General features: G+C 49.3%; 1 protein-coding gene across 3 annotated transcripts in view; it reads right to left on the bottom strand.

Moving 5' to 3' along the window:
- SLCO3A1 (solute carrier organic anion transporter family member 3A1) overlaps positions 1–21,386 on the bottom strand; it is a 262,731-nt gene that overhangs the window by 22,139 nt on the left and 219,206 nt on the right. For all 3 annotated transcript variants that reach the window (XR_012127194.1, XM_037000571.2, XM_037000570.2), the window contains exons 5-8: positions 21,140–21,304; positions 15,945–16,143; positions 13,800–13,938; positions 1,798–1,973 (exon numbers count right to left, since the gene is read on the bottom strand). Coding sequence is in view for 2 of the 3 variants with exons in the window: in XM_037000571.2 (XP_036856466.2) it covers positions 1,798–1,973; positions 13,800–13,938; positions 15,945–16,143; positions 21,140–21,304 (679 nt within the window). In the remaining variant the exon portion in view is untranslated. The remainder of the gene's footprint in view (positions 1–1,797; positions 1,974–13,799; positions 13,939–15,944; positions 16,144–21,139; positions 21,305–21,386) is intronic.

The raw sequence follows: 21,386 nt of genomic DNA, 5'->3' as shown, positions 1-21,386 counted from the left end.
TCCAGCAGGTCCTAGGGGAGCAGAGTTATGAGGTTGACGAGGTCCAGCCTAGGTCATTCAGGATATCTGCTGCCAATGCATTTCAAGAGAGTCAAAGTATTTCCTGAAAATCTCCAAGAGCTGTTTATGAAAGCTGAGACTTGGAAGTGATTAAGATTGCAACCCACTTAACGTGTTTGGGGTGCAGTCACAACTGCTGAGCTGGGTTTTTGCAAAGCAGTCACAGGGGGAGAAAAAAGAGGACTAGTCACTGCTAATGGTTGTAAGCATCATTTTTCCTGCTTCTTGGTGCCTTGTGTGTGTGAATAGCACAATATAACTTTATGGGAATTTCTAATAATGAAAAATAGACCACCTATAATGCAGCTACTCCAAACCCATACCTGAGATATGATGGGTTTTGTCCATATGCATATTACATATAATCATCTTCCATATGTAATTTAAATTCAATAGTTCATTTCATAAGTATTTCTTATATTCTTAAGAATTTTTGTTATTCCATTGAACTGTGGTACTATAATTTAACCTGCTATCCCAATTCAGGTTTTCTGGCTATTATAGCTAATGTTGTAAAAAAAAAAAAAAAAATGTCTGCATTGATCTTTTTTTTCTTGTAGAGGAGTATTTTCTTAAGGTTAAGTGGTAGGGTTACCACGTAAAGATTTGAACATTTTTATGACTCTTGATTCACACTGCTACACTGCTTTGTTGAAAGGAGTGATGTGCTTTTCAATGCCAGTGGCAGTGTGATTCTACCAGTTTTGCTACAGCCTTGCAAGCACTGGGTGTGAATGTTTAAAATTTACTTTTCAAATTTAGTAAGTATACAATGGCAATTTGCTACTGCAGCACTGATTCTGCCCATTAACAAGAGTTGATGACCTTCTGGAAAACGGAAGAAACTAGTATAAATTCTCATCCTTGGGAATTCATAACAAAGATCAGGAAATGTGGAAGGTATGGGGGAAGAGAGAAGCTGGATAAGGCAGCTGGTGATGGACATCTGTTCAGGTCACATCCAGCTCTTGGGATTGAACTGGTTTGGATAACTATCCCAGTAAGGTGGGTCTGTCGGTGTTTGGTGTCACTTCCTCTGTTTCAGAGACACAGGGTATGGACCACTTCACTTCTAGGTTCCTCACACAAATCTAGGTAACTCTGCAAATGTGCAGGCCACCTTTGAGGCACCTCACCTGCCCCCAGGACAGGTCTCATGACACAAGGAACCGCAGAAATATGGGTGATTCTCTCTAACCATCTATTCGTACAAGAACAGACAGTACTTGCCTCCCACAGGCCACTTGCACTACATCACACCCTCCTTTATAACCCCTCACGTCTTTATGGCGTTTGCACACACATGGTCCCAGTTGGAACCTTACCACTGCAGGAGGCAGGTGGGACCAGTGACATCACCCCTGGTTCAGAAACAAGTCCAAGAGAAAAGGTGCCCAAGGCTATGTGGCTCATCAGGGGCTGGACCTGGGAACGTGGAGTCCAGTGCCATTTTCATTTTATTCCATCAATGCTGTTCTCTGCAAAAATCAGTGTCGGACCACAGTCCATTTCAATACCACCTGGGAGTCTAGTATGAAAGTGTAGTCTTCTCCCTTGGGCCCTGTTTTCTTCTTTGGTTGTGAGATCCTTACTGAAGGCAACTGATTCCTATAAGCCCAGGACTTGCAAGACTCATATGGTATCCAAAGTTCTGACCTCCCGGAGAAGAGCAGCCACACACCAGGAGGGAAGGGGGAGAGGAAAAGCCGGCTCTCAGGTCCCCAGGGCTCAGCTCACCTGATGAGGATGATGACCGAGGGCGTCTGAGCCATGGCCCCAATCATGCTGCAGACACACATCACACACAGAAAGGTCAGGAAGGCCTCTTGGCACCCGGGACTGGGGCATTTTCCAGGAACCACGGTTGCATTCTCAGGTGGGACAGTCATGAGGCATGCGCAGCCGGTGAGATTCTGAAAGGAAAGCATTCGGCCCTTTAAACTGGGGGGGGCCAAATCCAGAGCCATCTATCAGCCAGAGCTGCCACAGCCTGGTAACACATTCTGCAGTATTCCATTAATTAGGCCTGAACAAACGACTTAGCTTTTTAAAAGGAGGCTGCAAAACATGCAAATAAAGGAATATTTATGGGGAAGAGAGCTAAGTTCCCCATCTCCTGTGTATTTCATTTTCTGTGTTCGAGAATCCCTCAGTAAGCTGTACCGTAGACAAGTGTGTCCCCCCACCCCAAAACAATTAGAGAGGAAATTGGGCTTCCACAATATGATAAAACATTGCCAAATTAACATTATAATTATTCACCAGTTTGTCCTCTCTTTTATGCAGCGAGAATTACACTGATGTGCATGAAAAGAAGTAAATCAGGTAACCTGCATACCGCTGCTGGTTCCGTGCCCAACGCGGCAGTGGAACAAAGACTGAACCTTGTCCTGCATGAAGTTGCTGAGGCGGGGCAGCTAATGAGAAAGTTCTCGAGAGCCTGAGAAAGCGGAGGGCAAAGAGATGCCAAGGAGCTTGGCAAGGCAGTGGGCAGCGAGCTGAAGCCCACCAAGATCCATTAATGAACATATGATCCGAGAGGAGAAAGAGAAGCAACGGCTGCATTGCATTTGATCTTCTGGGTGGATTCCTGCCCAGCTGCCTGTCCCCAGGCGTGGTCCTGCTCACGCTGGAGGAATTCCTGATGGCAAAGGGAGGGGCAGGGGCTGGAGAGGCAATGCTGGGCGAGTGCCAAGCCAATTAAGGTTTGATAATAATAGTGCCGAGGCCTTTAATGAATGCACAATGAAAACAGTCATGAATGATTCATCGCTCTCCTGTCTAGGACTGCTCAGCTTGCAGAGCACACGCTCTGGTAAATCCTTCTGAGGGTCAAGCCAGTCCCTGTCGGCTTTCACATTTCTCTCCTTAGCCCCCTTCCCCTGGTCCTCCTTCCTCTCCCTTCTTTCCTTTCCCCACGGGATGGACAGATGGGGATTTCCTTAGCCAGGAAGCTGCATGGGATGCGCTCAGGGGTGTTTGCCCCATCAGGGCTGCCCTGCACAGCTGTGCCCTGCATAAGGGCTTGGATCACGGGGCCGAAGTTGGCATGACACTGTGTGGGGCTAGGCCTTTCTTCCTAAAGGTCTGCCCAGAGCAGGTGCCTTCGTGTACATGGCTTGATTACAGCACCCAGGGGTGTTAATCAAAATTCCCTGAGGCCCTGCCCTCTGCCCTTTCCATATACCTGGTACCTGATCCTGGGAGCCCCAGTGAGAGAGAACCAGATGGTGGGTCAGATAGGAGACCCCTGGAGGGCTTAGCACTCCTTTCTGCCTTCATTGCTGGCACCTTCCCACTTTTGCTACTTTAAAATACTGGAGTCCTGGCACTGGGCTTTCCCCTTCCCATGATGTACTCTTCCCAATCTACCCCATACATTTTTATCATCTATGCACCTTCTGAGGACTCCCCTACATTTAATCTCCAACCCATATTCCTCCCAGACCCACTTGCTATGTCCCTTCCCAGGCCTCCAAGAATGTGGAGATACCAACACTTGAATCCAGGAACAAATGCCCTGAGCTGGACTGTGTGCCCTCGGCGTGGCCCTTAACCCCCCACCATAGGCTGGGAACTACCTCCCTAGAATTCATTTCCCCCAGGGTGAGAACAGGCCAGGAGGGGAACACGGGTGAGATTTAGCAGGCAGATGTGAAGCAGAGGCCATTTCTCTTGGAAGGCTCCATACAGGGGCAGACACAGAGGTACTCAGCAGGTGCCAGCTGGCCCTGGCATCCCTGTTGGCATCTGCCTGCCCTGACAACAGAGCCCTGTGCAACCCCCATGGATGTGGCTGTGGGCCTGCAGACATGGTTCCCCAAACCCTTCCCGTGTTGCCCCTTTTGTCTCATTGAGCAGCCAGCTGGGCAGCTTCCTGGGATTTTCCCACAAGCCCTAAGTTGCCACCTGAGCTGGTGCTTCCAGGGATGTGGTGACCGTTCCCTGATCCTTCATCTCACTTCCTCCAGATCTGAATTCCCCAACTCCTACTTAGTCACATAAGCTTCCATTTCTATCCAAAACCCTCTATTCCCATAATGCTGTGGGTGCTGGTTTCCTGGCAGACACACATCCCCTGGCCCTGTTTCCTTTCCCTCCACATCCGTTGCCTTAGAAATGGCATCTTATTAACTACAGAAACCGGGTGGTAACTGCGGACCTCCCCACTCATTCCTATGTCAAATCCATCCTCCTTATGACCATAAGGCTCATGAGGACAGAGACCTCTGTGGTTAGACATCTCCAGCTGTGGAGGACAGGGCTTGACTCCCATCAGGGATTCAGGAGCCATCTATCAAATGAATGAGCAGATTCTCAAGTCCTGTACGTTTCACCACATCTGAAATATCACTCAGTCCCTGCCCCAGTTCAAATCACTCCCATCCTTCTCTCTCTGATCCCTGCAGTTGCCGTGAGGAGAAAGAGCCTTGGGACTGGGGTCCCGAGAACCCCATGGACCGAAAGAGCACTTCAGTATAAATGGAGATCAGGTCCCTCTGGGACGGCTATGATCTCGCTTAGCCACGTACCCCAGGAACTGAGCTCTGACTCACGTAGGCTTGCAGGGATGTGATGTGAGGATCAGGACTAAGCGATCAGGGCCAGCAGCCTTGGAAGGAACTGCGTGATTGGCGAGCTTTGTTTAGCTTAGCAAGTGGTCTGTGATTGGTGCTTACTTACACCCAGTTTCTATGCCTTCCCTAGGATATGGCTCCACTGCTTATGTTTAACATAAAAGAAAACCACCTGGCCCTGCTCTGTCCTAAGGGGTGGAGAAGCCCTTCTCGAGTGGATCAACTCTGGATTAGGGCTGCGACCCAGCCCCAAAGGGGATGCGGGAAAGAGGAGAGGCTCATCTCAGACTGGCTGCCCCGGGCAAGTGAATGTGCTGGTGTGGCCAATACCTCAGTGGGGCAATGAGGGGACAGCAGGGCCTAGCTGCCATGGGGTTGCAGACAAGACGGAGGGAGAGAGGTGGGAGGGCACAGAGCCGGGGAGAGGTAGGACAGAAAGGCGCTGCCTGGATGGGAATGAGGTATTAAAGCCAGAAGAGGACAGGTGGGAGATGCGTGTGCAGCCAGTGACAACATCACCTTGGTGGTGCCCAGGAGAAAAGGTGGAAGTGGACGGGTCCGTCCCGAAGGTTGCAGGCCAATCTGCATTTATTTGCTCAGATTTAATTTATCCGAGAAAAGCTGTGAAGAGGCTAGGAAGGAGGTAAGCTGGTGGTCTGAGCAAGACTGGGATTGTTTCCTTTTTAGTTAGATGAGTGGATCCCAGGGGAGGATGAAGAACAACAGGGTGGTGCCACAGCCTGGGGACTGGGCTGGGATGGCACGTTCCTGGGACCCTGCCGGCAGGGGATCAAGGGAAAGTGCTACGCCTGTGGTCACCTCGTCAAGAACGGGAAGCATCTTGTATCTGGGTGCAGGTGACAGGCGAGTCACAGATGGACCTGGGCATGAGTCATGCTGAAGAAGCAGGGGGCACTCAGTGCCCCCAGATGCCCGAGCGCTGATGAAGAGGACACAGTCTCACCTTTGAGGGTGCATAACTGGGAGAGACGACTTTCACCCAGTGCTGTTTCCTGACTATCCCAAATGAAAGGGGAGTGAAAGGACAGCCATTCAGCTGATCTAAGTCGGGCATCTACACAGGATCCCCAGTGTGAAAAAGCTCCAGGCAGCGGGAAGTTTAAAAACAGAGAGATGATCTGGGTGTAAGAGCAGGACCCACTTTAATTAAGGAGATGCTGGAGGCTGGCATCCTATGCTCACCCTGGGTACAATAGTGCCATTTGGCTGGTCTGAAAGCAGGTGGATCTTGGAAACTTCCTGAGGCCTATTACTGCCTGAATGAAGTGGTACCCCCGCCCCCCACCACTGGGGCTGTGTTTGGCAGTCCCCAACATACTTACCTAGTAAGAAAGTACACTAGGCTCGAGGACATTAGCTTAGCATTCCTGACCTGGCAAATGTCCAATTTCCTATCCCCACTGAAAGCAATGTCCCCCCAGTTTACCATTCTCTGGGCAGGAAGGGAGCCCCTGCTGCCTCCATGAGAGTTGGGTTCTCTGCCTGGTGTCCTGTGTAGGGTGGCTGAATGTGGCTGCACTGGAAGTGAGTGTACCCTGATATGTCAATCAGATGACCATTGTGCTCACACAGGAACAGGCCTTGACCAGCTTTGGAACCAGTGGTGACCTAGAGGACAGAGTGGGATTGCCTTGTAAATTCTAGAAGAATTTACCCTGCAGATAGACAGGCCAGGCACACAATGACATAAGGACAAAAGAGGTCAACAACATCGTTTGTAAGGACTAAAGGTTTGCAGAAACCTAAATGCCCATCAGTAAATTGGCTAAATAGATCGAATAGATGCACGCAATGGATGACTATGTAGCTATAAAAAAAGGCATGAGAGGGCTGTTTACATACTAATAAGGAAAGGACTTCAAGATAAATTAGCAACAACAAAGAACAAGGTACAGAATAAGAGCTTATATGTACACTGAAATCCAGAGGATACACAGGAAACTAATAATAGTAATTACTTATATGGCCAACTGGTGGATTGAATGGTAAGTGGACAGGAGACAGGGTTGGAGAGTTTCCACTCCAGCCTTTTTATGCTTTTTGATTTCTATCATTTACAGAAAAAACCCCAAAACTCCAGAACACTAAAAACAAAGAAATTCAAAGATGAGAAACACTCATGGCAGATCGGGTCTCCTGTTCCACATTCAGTCATTAATTTAAATTGAGAAAAATCTCTATTCACATACAATGATGGGGAGAAATAATTACAATAAGCTGGAGATGATAAACATAGGAAAATTATTCTCTGGAATCTTGGATTCATTTTCTACTGATGAAGGAAATTATAAGCACACTATTTTGACAGCTCATATTGTAAGAACAAAATACTTGCCAGCGGTGTTTCAAAACTCCTGGCAAATAAAGTTGTTTTTGGCTTGAGATTTTTCTCCCACGTTCAATACTGATGAGAAATTCCTATTAATTGTGCAAATAAAATACTGATAAGCAATTCTTATTAATTGTACAAATAAAACTACTTTCTAGGGTGGAAGATTACTTTTCTAAGGGGCCAGGTATGGGGGCAATGATGGTATCTGAATTTAGAGCTTGCGGTCAAAACTTAGAAGGTAGAGAGGGTCACTCCCAACATTCTGGAATACTGTTTTTGGTTTCCTTTCTCCTGTGCATTTAGTTACCAGGGAGAAATGACAATTTCTAGTATATGTCAGGCGCTAGTCCTGTGTTCAGAAAGGGAGTTGGCTAGAGAGAGTGCTGACACAGAAGGTGCTCTGTCCTGCCTCGGCGAGTCCAGCCATCAGTTCGGTCCTTCTGCTTTAATGCACTGCCCGGGCCCCTCCAATATCTCAGCGGAGATCTTGGGCCCTTTGTGCATGATGTCCTAATAACTGAGAAGGCACAGGATTGCTACACTGCCACAAGAGATTCGGACATTTTCCTCCAAATGACAACTCTTTCACAATTCAGGGAAGTTCCTCAGACAGTTTCCTGTCATTTACTGCTGTCCTTTCGTAGCTCAGACTCTCTTCACCTCACTGGCCCACACCAAGCTGGTATTTCCAGGCAAAGACCTCAAGGCTCGACACAGAGAGCACCGCTGGCAACCCACAGGCCTCGGGGCAAAGGGGATATTGAAAACCTGCAGGAGGAAATATGCGCTCTTGTTCCTTTACAGGGTGACTGGCTGAAGGATGATGCCAGGGACAGAAATTCTGAGTTGAAAGCATGCCCTCCGTCCACCTTTCATTCCCATAACCTGGGATGCACCAGCCACACACTTCCAGCCAGAGCCTTAATCATCTTGTGCTGGAGGGGAGAGAGGGCCGGTCTTTGTGGAGTGGCAAGACTGGCTCCTTGCCCCAGCCATCTCAGGTGGGAGGTGGCGGGCCGGGCTCAGAAAGGGAGGGACAGGGCTGCAGCTCAGAATGAACACTGGGCCCCTGTGTCTCTCTCCCTCCTCCAAACTGAGTCTCTCCCCGTATCACACAGTTCAAGCCTCCCCGCCATGCACACACGCTATCCCGCAACGTCCCTCTGTGCCTGTCCACCAGGCAAATACTCACTTACCCTTCACCATGAAAGCCTGCCGTGCCACACCTCCTCCAGGAAAACCTGTCCAGAATCCCTCCTCCCAGCTCTGACCCACCCTGGACCAATTACTACCCAAGCAGGTGTAACACTCAGAGTTCTTAATTTCTCTACACATCTGCTTTTATTTTTTTGCTCCCTACAATATAACTACCTATCTCTTAATGTTGGGTCTCTTTTCTTGAATAAAAAAAGTTTTCCCCTATTGGACAGGGATGCAAGTTCACTGTGGACAATTTACAAATGGAGAGGAAAATTAAAAGAAATATATAAAAATGAATTTTTCAATCTCAGCAGTAACATTCTATGAACAGCTGGCTATATAGTCTTCTGATCTTTTTCCATGCAAAGACATACAAATATCTAGATATACAAATATCTTTTCCTTTACTAAATGGGATAATAATCTATGTTTTAAAATACGTTTTTGCACTTAACACCATATGGTAAACATATAAGGCCAGGTCAGCTGCTGCTCAGGAGTGTCCCTTGGACATAATTCTATTAGTATATTACCTCTCATCCTATACTGAATATGAGCTCCCTACCTTATTCATCTCGGTACTTCCAACGCCTATCCCAGGGTATACTAGGGTATATTCTGAGCTATACTAGGTGTCCTGAGTGGGAATGTCCTAGTCAGGTGTAATTTTGGGAATTCCCAAGTCCCTTCAGGCAAGCCATGAGCAGCATGAGCATAGACACTTAAGTCAGTTCTGGCAAATGTGACCAAGCTACAGGAGAAGGTTTGCAAATGCCAAACCTTTGGGGGTCAGATAGGAAACATAAGAAAAGTGGTCCAGGTGTTAGGGGTGGCCAGTGGTAGGGACTGTAGCAGATCAGCATCTTGTCTATGGGGCCAGCAACTTCTCAGCTCCAGCCAGGTGTGGCCCTACAGGGGCGCAGGGGCCACGTTAGCTTTCATCCAACATTTACAGAGAGTCCAGAAATCCATAACTGTGTATGGAATGCCTGCACCGTCAAATTTGGGTTCAGGCCACAGTAAATACATCTGCAGGGCGGATACGGCCCACCAGCCATCAGTCTGTCTGCAATACGCTGCCACGGCCCCTCCAATCTCCAGCCCGGTGTCTCTAGCGGGTGGACACATGTGGTGAGGAGGAAAAGGACAACAAGGAAGGAAAGCTTAGCGTCAGCTCAGACACTGTTTCTCGAAAGATAAAATTTTACGAGCTCCTGCCTTGTATTAGAGCAGTGATCCCCAAGTGGGGTCGGCGGGGAGGGCAGGCTTCTGCTCAACTCGGGACTTACGAAAAATACCTGGAGACATTGGTGCTTTCACCCATGAGGAGAGGGCTGCTACTGGTAACTGGTGGACAGAGCACCACAGGGAGTTTCCACAAATAGATTGATGCAGTCCAAACGCCGACAGTGCCCAGGTGAGCAGCTCTGTCCCGGAACAGGGCTTCTCTGCCGGGCTTACATATGCAAAGACCTGGTGAGCTTTAAAAAAACCTGGTGCTTGGGACCCCCTCCAGAACAAGGAAACCAGAGTGTCTGAGGATGGGCCTCAGGACTCATATCTTAAAAACTCTCAAGCGATTCTAATGTGCAGCTGGGACCAAGACTTGTAACACTGAGGGACGAGCTCCCTGCACGTGTCCTTAAGGGTCCCCCCACCCTGGCCCCTCGCCATAGAACCAACTCCACTCTGGTCAAACAGCTGCTCAATAAGTATCTGTTGCCTGGATGGGAGGATAGATGAATCATCTATCGTGAGTCCGCTGTACACTGCTGTGCTGGACTTGTATTGATTTTCATCATTCTCCTGGTGGCTGACAGAAGCATTTTTTTTTTAAGTCAATTATTTGGTACATCAAAAGACTACAACTTCCTACAGTCGCTCTGCAGTCTGCAGCTTTCTGTTAGAATAATTACTTCTGAGAGTGAAAGGTACAGAAACAATCCGGACAATATATTCACGCCAAAGGAAGCTTACAAAATTAACCTGCAATCTTTTTTGTCACCCCTCCTGGTCGCATAGCAATGAGAAGAATTAGAAATTGTATCTTCAGTGTAATTCTGGAAACGTCCGTTGTTATCACTCCAGGAGACAGGCAGTAAGAAAATGAAAAACAAAACCCAAACCAGGACAGGAAGGGAAGGTCAACATCAGGAAACCCTAATGCTAACCAGATTTTCCTTCCATCAGAATTAGTTCTTTCGTGATTCAGTCACATCTAACCGAGTGAGTTATGGGAAATTTTCGCAAGTCTTGATGGGAGCTGTAAAGTGAAGAGGGATGAACAAGGATTGGGTCTTTAGTAATGGAATCTGCACCAGACACCCTACCCACATGCTATGAGAAGAGTATTATCACCTGCCAGCACAGTGAGTGCCTCCAGCCCAGTGTTCAGGAAACCAGAGGCCTTCATCCAGAGCTGTGGCTGGCACTGGGATGCAGGCATCCACAAGAACCCCACCCCTGGATGCTGCAGCCCAGCAGGGAGACCTGGAGCCACCTGATATGGGGGTGGGAGGCTGTGCAGTTCTGGAAGGAATGAGGAGATAGTGGGAGGCTTCTCAGTTGCAGATAAGAGATGTCTGCATGCAAAGGGCCTAGAGAATGACTCTCCCTGATAAAAGAACAGCATGCACAAAGGCTCAGGGGTAAGTTAGGGAGCGCTGGGTGTGCTGGGGGAACCCCAAGAAGTTCAACATAGCAAGTGGTTCTTCAAGAGGTGGGAGGAGTGGGGAGCCTGGAGGGGCAGCAGGGCCAAATGTGAAGGCAGAATGTCTGAACTGTGCAGCAGATGCATAAGCAGGTTCTTTCAGGTAGAAAGAAAGGAGGGATCCCAGAGAAGGAAGTGAGAGAGTCAGCGGAGACACTGCGTTTGGCCCTGGACAGACCCTACATTCCAAAGCCAGGAACCTTATGTTCCATGTGACCTTGGGCAGTGACCAGTCTGCAATCAGGCAATGAAAATACCCGGGGGCTGCTGTGAGAATTAATGCAATACTATTATGGGGCTTATTACGGGGCTGGGGGTCAGGTGGTGGAATGGCTGTGGAACACTGGGGAAGGTAGAGGCCTGCGGTAGGTAGAGAGTCATCAATATCAAAAGGCAGAAGAGAGAGGAGAGGTGAGGAAGATTTCAGTTTGCAGAAGAGTTTCTTGAGAGCTTGGAGACAAGAAAGAAAGAGGGAGGGGAAAGAGCGAATGTACCAGGAACACAATCTACCATTTGGCATTTTCTCAAAACACTGTGGCTGAGATTTAAAAGACTGAAGTTGCTTTTTGCTCACTTTTGGATGATGGCCTGAGATTCCTCTGACTCTGGGCCAAGCTGCCCACGAGTGACACGTGGAAGGCCCTGGTATCTGGCACGCACAGGCTCTTAAAAAAGTTCACTGCCATTTCCAAATTTTCTGGTTCCAGTTGTTTTTAAGGCCAGACTGTCACAATGGCCCCTTTCTGGGATGTGTGTGGCTCTGTCCCCACATCCCTCACCCACCTGCTGGCAGCCAGGGCATGCAGAGATCTTGCCCCTGTGGGGGACGGGTGTTCCTCCTATCCGGGCCCTTTGGCCTGGGTTTTCTCAATTTCTGCGTTGTAATTGCATGCGGACAACCTCTCTGCGCTGCCTGTACCCGAGCAGACACCGTGAGGCCTCCAGTAATGTGAAGAAAAGGCAGTGTCTGGGGGATAAACGTTATGTCCAGAGGGAAGCAGAGATGCTCACAGTCCTGTAATTCCATTCCACAGCCTGCTGTTTTAGCAGCTGGAAGCAACTGTGGGCCTGGTTAGGCTCATATTCAGTAAGTCTCTTGCACATGCAAGATCAGGGGAAATGCAATTTTTAAAACAATTTTTTTTTCTAGAGAATGCTCTGGAATGGAGACTCGTTGGGTCTCAGGACACTCGCCTAAAATGAGTCAATTTCATTCTTAAAACAGGACAATAACCAAAATAGATTTATATAATATCATTTTTTGGATATTAAAATGTTAATCAAACAGTTGTCATGGAAGAGAATAGCTTATATTTTTATTTTCACCATCCTTAAGGTGCCTTCCCTTTCTGAAATTCATTTCCCTTCGCATCAAGCAATTTTTATCATCTAATTTAAAAGATCAGTTCCTCCCTATCTATCCCTTGTGGTGATTTATTTTCTCTATAGGAAAATGTTAATAACTGGTCAGGAATCTAAATGTTAAAAATAAGGCAAAAGGCAATCTTTGGAAATGAAAATAAATGATCAATTTTTCTTCTCTCAGAGAAACTGCTGCTCTCAGAAGATACAGGATACAGAAAGGAGAGGAAACAAGTGATTTCAACTCTAAGTTCCTTGAAAGCCACTCAACCTTCTTGTTATCTTCCTTTCCATCTACGCGCTCCCAGACATTTATGGAGCACTTCTGAATGCCAGCCCTTGCTCAAGAAACTCACCGATCAGAACAGATGACAAACGCTTTTAACAGATCATTGCAGTGAAATGAGAGAAGTTCCTCCAGGAGAGACAGGTTACCAAGACTGCAGGGGAAAGAACTCCAATGATAAAGGAGGGGAGGGATAGCTTTACAGAGGTGGGGGAATTTGAGTCAGGTATTAACGCGTGAGTAGGAGTTCTCTCGGTGAAGGGAGTGGTATGAAAAGACATGTGTTATATGGGGAAAGCTGAATACCAGAAACGGAAACAAAGTCCAGCTGGGGACACATTCCTGCTGAAGACACATACACACCCTGTTCAGTGCCTACATCTTCTCATCTAGTAGTTGACAAAGTAGCATTAGAAAGGGTCACTGCAGTGTTTCAGGACTCATTCTGGCTGCAGTGTAGAAGACAGAGCAGTCAGAAGGGAGCCATGCTGAGCTGTGAGTCACTCAGGCAACTACTATACTGGTCCAAGCAAGAGATGAGGAGGGCCTGCACCAAGGTGGTGGGTGTATGACTGCAGGAAAAGGGCAGGTGCGACATGCATGTGGAAGATAGGAACAGCATGACTTGGTTGGTGACTGCCGTCACTCAGCATCAGGTATTCATGCGGAGAACACGGAAAGCTGCAGGCCGACAGCCAGTTGCACGAGTCATGCAGGGAAGGAAAGAGCCACGAATAAGTATGTTGGGAAGATGGAAAAAGCTGGTGGCATCTAGTTGAGATGGAAACAGCAAAGGGAGCTGAATAGGGAAGGGGCTCAATTGGTGTCAGACAGTCTCAGGACTAGGAAAGGTCCTCCCTTTCAAATGGTTTTCTAGCCTTTCTTTACACATTGCCCTCGATGGAGAGCCCATTACCTGGGGTCATCTTCTCCACTGGCACCCTCTGTGAGTGCTAGAACCACACTCTTTCTCTGGCCCCACACAGCTTCCTTTGAAATTTTACTTTCAGTTGCTCAATGGCGCTTTTTGGAAATGTATTTGATTAGGAAGAAGGGCTGGATGGCCCGACAGTGCCCCCATCCTGCTGAGGGCGGGCCCTCCACTAGAGCAGGGCAGAGGCCGAGAAAGTCGCAGTGCAGGAGCACAAAGCATGGAACACATGTGGCTTCCCACTCCTGCGCTTGGCTTTTACACTGTCTTGGCTGCCCAAATCCCCTGCCCCATCCACCCCAGCAGAAAATCCCCAGTACCGTGCTGTTGCAGCCAGCAAAGCAGGCCGACAGGTAGGTGACGCCGTCTGCCCCACACACCGGAGTGAAGGAATCGGTTTGGCATTCACAGTCTTTATTGCAGGGCGAGTAGGGGTCCAGGGCCGAGCCAGGTGCTGAGCTGGAAAGTAAAGGAAGCACGAAACCCGTCAGAGAAGGGTCAGCTACCACTGGACCACTACCCCGCCCCCTGCAGTCTGCTCTGAGAGGCACCTGGCACCCTGCTCCTTGTTCTCCTTCAACTTTAACCCTCCCTGTCCTGCAACAGCAGCCCAGGACCACCCCGAGAGCAACGTGGGTTGTGCCCTGCACAGCGGTGCCAGGTGGGGTGGGTGCTTCATCTGTGCAGAGGAAGAAGCAGCCTCTTTTTCATCATTAGCGCTAATGCACCTTCTGGGCAGGCGGCAGCTGGGGCTGAGCGCAGGGCCACCTCCTCCATGATGCCTCTCATGATTGTCGCAGCCTCAGCTCATTCCCCTCCCCAGACCACCTGCTCTGCCAGCATCGCTGAACCCTTCTTACCTCCCTGAGCCAGTCCTCCTTGTCTCTGTTTCATCCCCCCATGGGGGAAAGTACGCTTAGTGATGTTTAACACACTGGTAAATGGTACTGCCTTCAATAATGATTGTCTGAGGGATTCAATGTCTGGGGAGAAGTACCACTAACGTGTTTTAAATATCCGTTAGCACCATTAAAGGCACAGTTGCCTAGAGCAAGTGAACTGCAAGGAGGAAAAGGGTGGAGTGGGTGCTTTTTGTGTCGTAAAGTGTCTCTTCTGCAGGCGCTTAATTTTCCGCTAAGCCTTCCAGGCTCTGAGCGTTCATAATATACCAATGGTAAGTCAGGTGCTACACAAAATATTGCACATTTCCACTTACTCCAAGTATAATGCTACAGGGTTTATAGGGAAAGAAACTGAGGCAGAGCCAGAAAAGGCACCTGCCCAAATATACCAAATGCACACATGGTCAAGGAGGGATTGGAGTTCTCCCAATTTTGGCAGACTTGGCAATGTGAAGGCAGGCCAAGCTTTTCTCTCTGTTCCTACTGAAGAATGGCTCATTATAGTCAGACCCTGTGCTTTGAACCACTGTAAGTTTACTAGCTGAGAGGTGGCCCAGGAAGGGCTGCTGGTCTTTATCTTTTACACTGTTACTTACGGCATGCACAAACCAGAAGGTGCCATATTTGGAGAGCGAGGAGCTGGGGGCTGGGAAGTCAGGTGGGGACTGGGAAAGGCCATGGTGGCAGTGATAGGGGGACAGAGGGGTGTATGGTGCCTGGATGGTGCACAGATACACAGCTTCCTCTGCCTGTGTTCTCCTCTTCTGCCTGCTTGACCTTGTGGGGTGGCAGATAAGCCCAGCTCTACTATATCTTCTGGCTTAACTGCAGAAGGCCTGGTGGCCTGCTTGGAAGAGGAGACCAATTTGCAGAGGAACTGGTATCCTGCAGGTAAACCGAGCTGCAGCCTCAATGCTCTAGACAGATACCCAGGGAAACCTCAGAGTCTCATGTAGAGAAGAGGACAGCTACTATGCTGAATATGTAAGGATTTTCCACAATTCCTGCTCAGGGCAATTCTGACTGGGCTCTAATTCAAAGTCTTGGGATAATAATCAAGAAATAAGAAAAGTGGTTCCATAGAAATAACTGACTTCCTTCCCTTTTTCTCTCTTATTTTTCCCCATCTTTCTTTCTCTCCCACACTCAAGACACCTGTAATTACTATGTGAGTCTAGTGATAGCTTCTGATAGTTGAAGGAACTGTTGCAGTCTATTACTTTGAGCTGAATTTTAAAATGAAATGTATTTTTATGCTTTATCTTCAGATCATTCCTAAAGTCAAATGCCAAAGATGGTCATCTGAATCGTCTGGGGAGTGGATGTCTGCTTGTCTCCCCGAGGGCTCTCCCAGCCACCCTGGGACACAGCCACCAAGTGAACAGTCTGCCCTCTCCACCAAGAAGGCTCACTTTGATTCTTTGACCCTTGGAATCAGAGGCACAGACATCATCAGCTCCCCCACTCATGGTTGCTAGGGATAAAGCTGGCTCCATGGGCCTAGCACACAGTCCTGGCACCCCTGGGCAGGCAGGGGTGGGAACAGAGATATCCGGGACTTACGTGTTTCCATAGGGAACAGTAACCCCAGCCACGGGGCCCGTGTCACAGCCCAGGAAGAGGAAGGAGACGTAGCAAGCTGTGGACACCAGGTTGACAAGCATGGCCATGCGGATGGCCCCGAGGGCAGACAGGCTGAGCTTCTTCACCAGGAGACCACCCAGGAAAATTCCCAGACAGGCACATGGGATTGCAGTCATCCCTGTGGGAAAAGCACAGAGGTGGGAGCCATCAGCAGGGAGAGCTGGGCCAGTCCACGCAGACAGGTGGGTGCGGGCCCGAGGCTGAGCCCATCACACAGAGCACCCCGAGGCACCTTCCAGCGCTGCCTTCTCCACCAGGCCCCAAAGTCTATCAAGGGCATAATTTCTGCCCTCAGGCAGCTCAAAGAAAACTAGCGGAGACAGAAATGGAAAAACCTAGTTTTTAGGAGCCTGAGTGCATATAGTATCATGCTAAGTAGGGCGTCCTCATGGGAAAAACACGCAGCTGGTGTGGGAATGACCAAGAGAGAACGCCAGACAGCCTGGGAATGAGCCCCCTGCATGAACCTTTAAGGAAATTTAGTATCATGGGGCAGCAGGGTGCTCTCTGTGCATTTCTCAGGTGACCTGGGAAGGGGACATGCCATTATTTGGGGATTTGCTCCCCCTCTTCTAATTAGGCAAGGAAGGCTTTGTGGATGATCTGGAGGCTGTTCAAACCAAGGGCTCTTACTCACCTGTCTGCGGAGGGTGTTTTAACCAGCTCGTGACCTCTCAGGAAGTAGCATCGGTCACATCAGTATGTTTTATAGCCCTTGTGACAACTGGCATATGTTTCTTTCCCCTCTCTTATAAACAGAACTATCTGCAAGGCAGCAGGCCCATAAGGCTGTTATTTCTGATCCTCAGAGACTCCTGGAATCTCAGAGGAGGACCGAAGGATCCTAGGGCCCCAATCTCCTGCTTGGCTTTTCTCTGTTCTGATTCACTTCATCTAAAACTCCGCTTTAAATTACCACGTGTCATTTATCCACCATGTAGACTGTGCATGCCAATTTTCCAGTCTAGGCTGCCTACTCCTTGCCAATCAACAGACCTCTGGGTCAATCGACCACATCAACCAGCTAGTATGTGCTAAGGGAATGCAAATTAGTTTTAATATTAGGGTAAGAAAAAACACCATCAGAAGGCTGAGCTCTGCAAAAAACAGCACAGGTCCCATTTAGATAAAATATACACTATCTCTGTAGTATCTGGCGCTTCTTGGAATATCTGTGCTTGGTTCTCCGTAAGCCTTGGGACAGAGATGCTCTCATGACCTAGCCCCTAGCCCCTACATGCCTCTCTGCTCACCCCATGCCGCACTACTGCTCTAACCAAGCCCACCTCGCCTCTTTTGTCTCCCTGAAATGGGCCAAATTCATTCAAGCTGCTAGGCTTTGCATTTGCTGGTTCCTTTTCTAGAACATTCCTGCCCTTTGTCTTTACTTGGCTGGCCCTGTACCACCTTCAGAGAGGCCTTCCCAGACCACACCATCCACAGCGGCCCTGCATCCCACGTTGGATTCCCTGTCATTCAGTCCCATGTTATTGTTTCTGTGGCTCTTCTTACTAGCTAAAGCTGCCTCACTTATTTCTGGTCTTCTTGTTTTTCATGCCCTCTGTCCCTCCTAAAATACAGCGTCCCTGAGGACAAGGACCTTTTCCATTCAGCACAGTCCCTGTGCCTAGCGTGGTGCCCGGCACTGAGTGGTCTTTCACGGATTACTTTTGGGACAAGCGAAACAGTGAGCAGATTGTGCGAACAAACATGGATCATGATGTCTACATCCAGAGGCAGGTCTGTGCTTTGTTTCATTTCCGAGCAGAGACAGCGAGGGGGGGGTTGTCGCCTGGTGATGACGGTAACTATGGCAATAACAGCATTCAGCACCTTTTCTCCAAGCCATCATCAGCCTTTCTCTCCTTCCCTGACATGTGTGCAGCCTTAGCATTCAGGTAGCTATCAGAACTTCCCCCCAAACCCCATCCGCATTACATTAACGTATGCAGATGGAGTCCTTTTTATCTTCCTGCATAAATCAATGCCACCAGCCCCTTAATCATCGGTGTTGCTCTTGTCTGAACTCTGCCTCACGCGTTGATGACATCATGGGTGGTCCAGAGCTCAGGCTCCCGGTGCCTCTCTCTGTCCCCTGGAGGTCCGCCATCAGCCCCTCTTGCAGCCCGCCCTCCAGTCTGCACTGATTAGAGCGACGCCCCAGGCAGGTCACAGGGAGGGCACGCAGGCTGCCTGCCTGGATGGCTGGACAGTGGGACTGACAGATGGGCCACCAGGCCGCCTCCCCGTGTGGTGGGCAGGAGAAGGTCCTCCCTGCCAATGCTCTGACAGTCAGTGGGAAAGAAACAGGTGCAAGAAGGCAAGATTGTTTTTTTGACCTTTTGCCCTGAAGTCTACTGATTTGTCAACAGAAAACTCAGGACTGTTCTGAATTAGAACCCAGCTGCAGTGTCAAAGCCACTGCAAATGTAATCAAAACCCAAGGAACCAGCAGCAAAGAAACTAGGAGGTGAGAGAAAAACTCTTGGGTGCTGGAGGGCAAAAAACCAGAGAGTGCCCAGGAATAATGGAAGCAGCTAGAACTTTAATTACAAAAAGATACATTTTCCTCTATCTCTGTCAATAGGTATTAAAGGGCTACTGCATTTTGCTAAGACTTCTTGGAAGTAACACATATAAAATAATGGGTGGTAAATAGTTACTGGGAAAAAAGGTAAAAAGAACAACAAAAAAAGAAAAAAACTATCTAGCAGTTCCCAGGGAGAGGTGCTGCGGCCTGGCCACCTCATTGTGGTAGGGTTTTAATTTCTTTTAATTTGAGAAATGTTATGTCCTGTGAGGTGCACGTAGCTTATGGGAACAATCAGTGAATTTTTGCATCTCTCTCCACTTCCATAACTATAGCTCAGATGAACGACATGTCCAGCAGCCCAGGAAGGTTCCCTGGTGCCCAACCCCACTGGTTAAATACGCTCTAAGGGGAGCCAGCATTCTGGCCTCTAATACTTTAATTAAACTTTTCCTCTTTTAAACTCATATAACATGTACTCTCGTGCCTGACGTCTTTCAACTCCGTTGGATTCCTCCACATTGAGGCACGGATCAAAGTTCTTGCTTTCTCATGCTGTGCGACAGTCACTGTATGAACATTCTACAAGTTATTTACCTATTTTACTGTCGATGGACATCTGGGTTGTTTCCAGGCTGGGGCCATTATGTGCAAGACTGCTCAGCACGTAGTTGCATGTGCATATTAAATGAGTGGACCTAAACACTCGTTTCTGTTGAGTCTATGCCCAGAAATGCAACGGGTGGCTCCCAGCCTAAGCACATGCTGAGCTTTAACAGGCACTGCCCAAGTCCACCAAAGCATTTTTTGTACCATTCGGCGTTCCCCCCACCGGCTGTGTATGAGAGTTCTGGTTGCTTCACATCCTCACTAATGCTTGGTTCTGTGGTCTGGTGGATGGGCAATAGTATCTCATTGTGGTTTTAATATGTGGTTTTCTGATGGCTCGTGATGGGTTAGGATGTTTGCATTTGTTTACTGGCTATTTTGTGAAGTCATAGGAAGTGTTAAAGGGGAAGATTAGAAAACATCACTGTGCCGGCCCATTCCTCTCAGCAAGTGATGTGACTCCTACTTAGCAGAGAAGGTAATTCCGGGGGCTGGAGCTCCTCCACAGCTGCACTGTATTTGCCATATTCTCATGGCCACACGGGTGTCTCTCTCCTTCTCTGCACTTTCAGGGCAGATGAGCTCTGGTGTCAAGAGCTGCCCCTCCAGGTCCCTCTCTCTTCTGCAAATCGCCTTCTGCTGGCTCTTTCCCTCTGCGCAAGTCCTTCCTGCCACAGTAGCAATTGTTTCCTAGCAACACAATCACCACTCCCTCCCTCGACTCTAGCACGCACGGCCTGCACCCCGTCCTCTCCTTTGCTCGGCTGGAAAGCTTCATAAAGTGTCCTGTGGTGTTTCCCTCTCAGGGGCAGCTCTCCCCACAGTGGCAGCCACCTCACCGACCGGGCCCTGACACAGGCGGCAGCCGTGCTGGTTGTCAGAGCAATGGAGACCTCTGAGCCCTCACCTGTCGAGTGCTCGCACTGATGTTTCCTCCTCCACGGAATCACCCGCTTGTCTCCCATGACCACAGATGGCTTTAAGATGCTGCTGCTTAAACTCCTCGAGGACCCCTCCGTTTCCTTGCTGCTGGTGCTCCACCCCTTCCAATTCCACACTTGGCCCCACGTACACCCCAGCGCTGTGTCCTCAACTACCATCCACTCATGGGCGCAGCTGAACCCTCGTCACTAGCCCAGGCCTCCCTGAGCCTCCGGCCCGATCAGGACGTTGCGTGGCTGTATATGGGCATCTCACACTCTGCGACTTCAGGTGGGAGCCCTCAGCCTTCCCCACAGGGCCCATTCTTCCCTGCTCTTTCCAGGGTTCACAAATGGTCCCAGCAGCTGCCCAAGTGGGAAGCTGGGAGTCATTCCTGACTCTTCCCTCCCCCTCACCAGCTGCGAAGCCCACTTCCCTCATGCTGCCTAAGTAATACTGCCTCTCACATGGGCAACCTGGTTCTCCGTAGCACCACAACTCCAGGCCATTCCAAACTGGTGCCTGTAGTCTGCTGTTGAGGACGGTAAGGCCATGCTTGACCCTGAGGAGGAGAGTGCCAGGATCCATTAATCATGTCTGCCACGGGAAGGGGATAGGGAGAAGCATAAGGCCTCCAAGTTTTGTGGTTGCTGACTGTGGGCTTCATGCTGCCAAGAATATTCTTGCTGTTTTATGTATCTGACCAAAGCCGGCTAAACTCTCAAGATACATCTTCCTCTCTTCCTTCGTCCGATCTTCCCCCAAATCCTCCAGTTCACACCAATCTACTGCCTTCCTGGCCTGCCACAATGCTGCCCTGTACATTTTACATTTTAGCTCTTAATTATCACGTACTTATAGCAACCGCTTCAGGTGGGCAAATCGTGCCCACAGAATATACTTGGAAGTTCCTTCTGCACACAGACCACATGGACACTGTGGCCATGGGAGCAGCTGAGCCTGGACTCTTCGGCAGGCCTCTGCAAGTTCTTGGAGTGCTACACACATGACAGCCACCCGCTGGCCCCCCAGGGGGCCTGGGGAACAGCCTCACCGAGCAGCTGGTTGGCAGAGGAGGTGGTGAGGTTGAACTGCTGCTCCAAGTACTTCCCCAAGAAGGCAGCGAAGCCGGCCACCACTGCGATCTCCATGCAGGCGGCCAGGACGATGCAGGTGAACACAGGGTTGGACAGCAGGTGCTTGGTGACCTGCGGGATCACTGCAGGGAGAGAGAAGCAGAGGCCCAGGGTCACACATGCTGCAGCGCTGCAGTCTCAGGCCTTATGCCCAAGGCCCCATAC

The sequence above is a fragment of the Manis javanica genome, chromosome 18 (genome assembly GCF_040802235.1).
Source record: "Manis javanica isolate MJ-LG chromosome 18, MJ_LKY, whole genome shotgun sequence".
NCBI lineage: Eukaryota > Metazoa > Chordata > Mammalia > Pholidota > Manidae > Manis > Manis javanica.
Note: the sequence above shows the minus strand (reverse complement) of the source record. Positions and strands in the feature narration are given on the sequence as shown.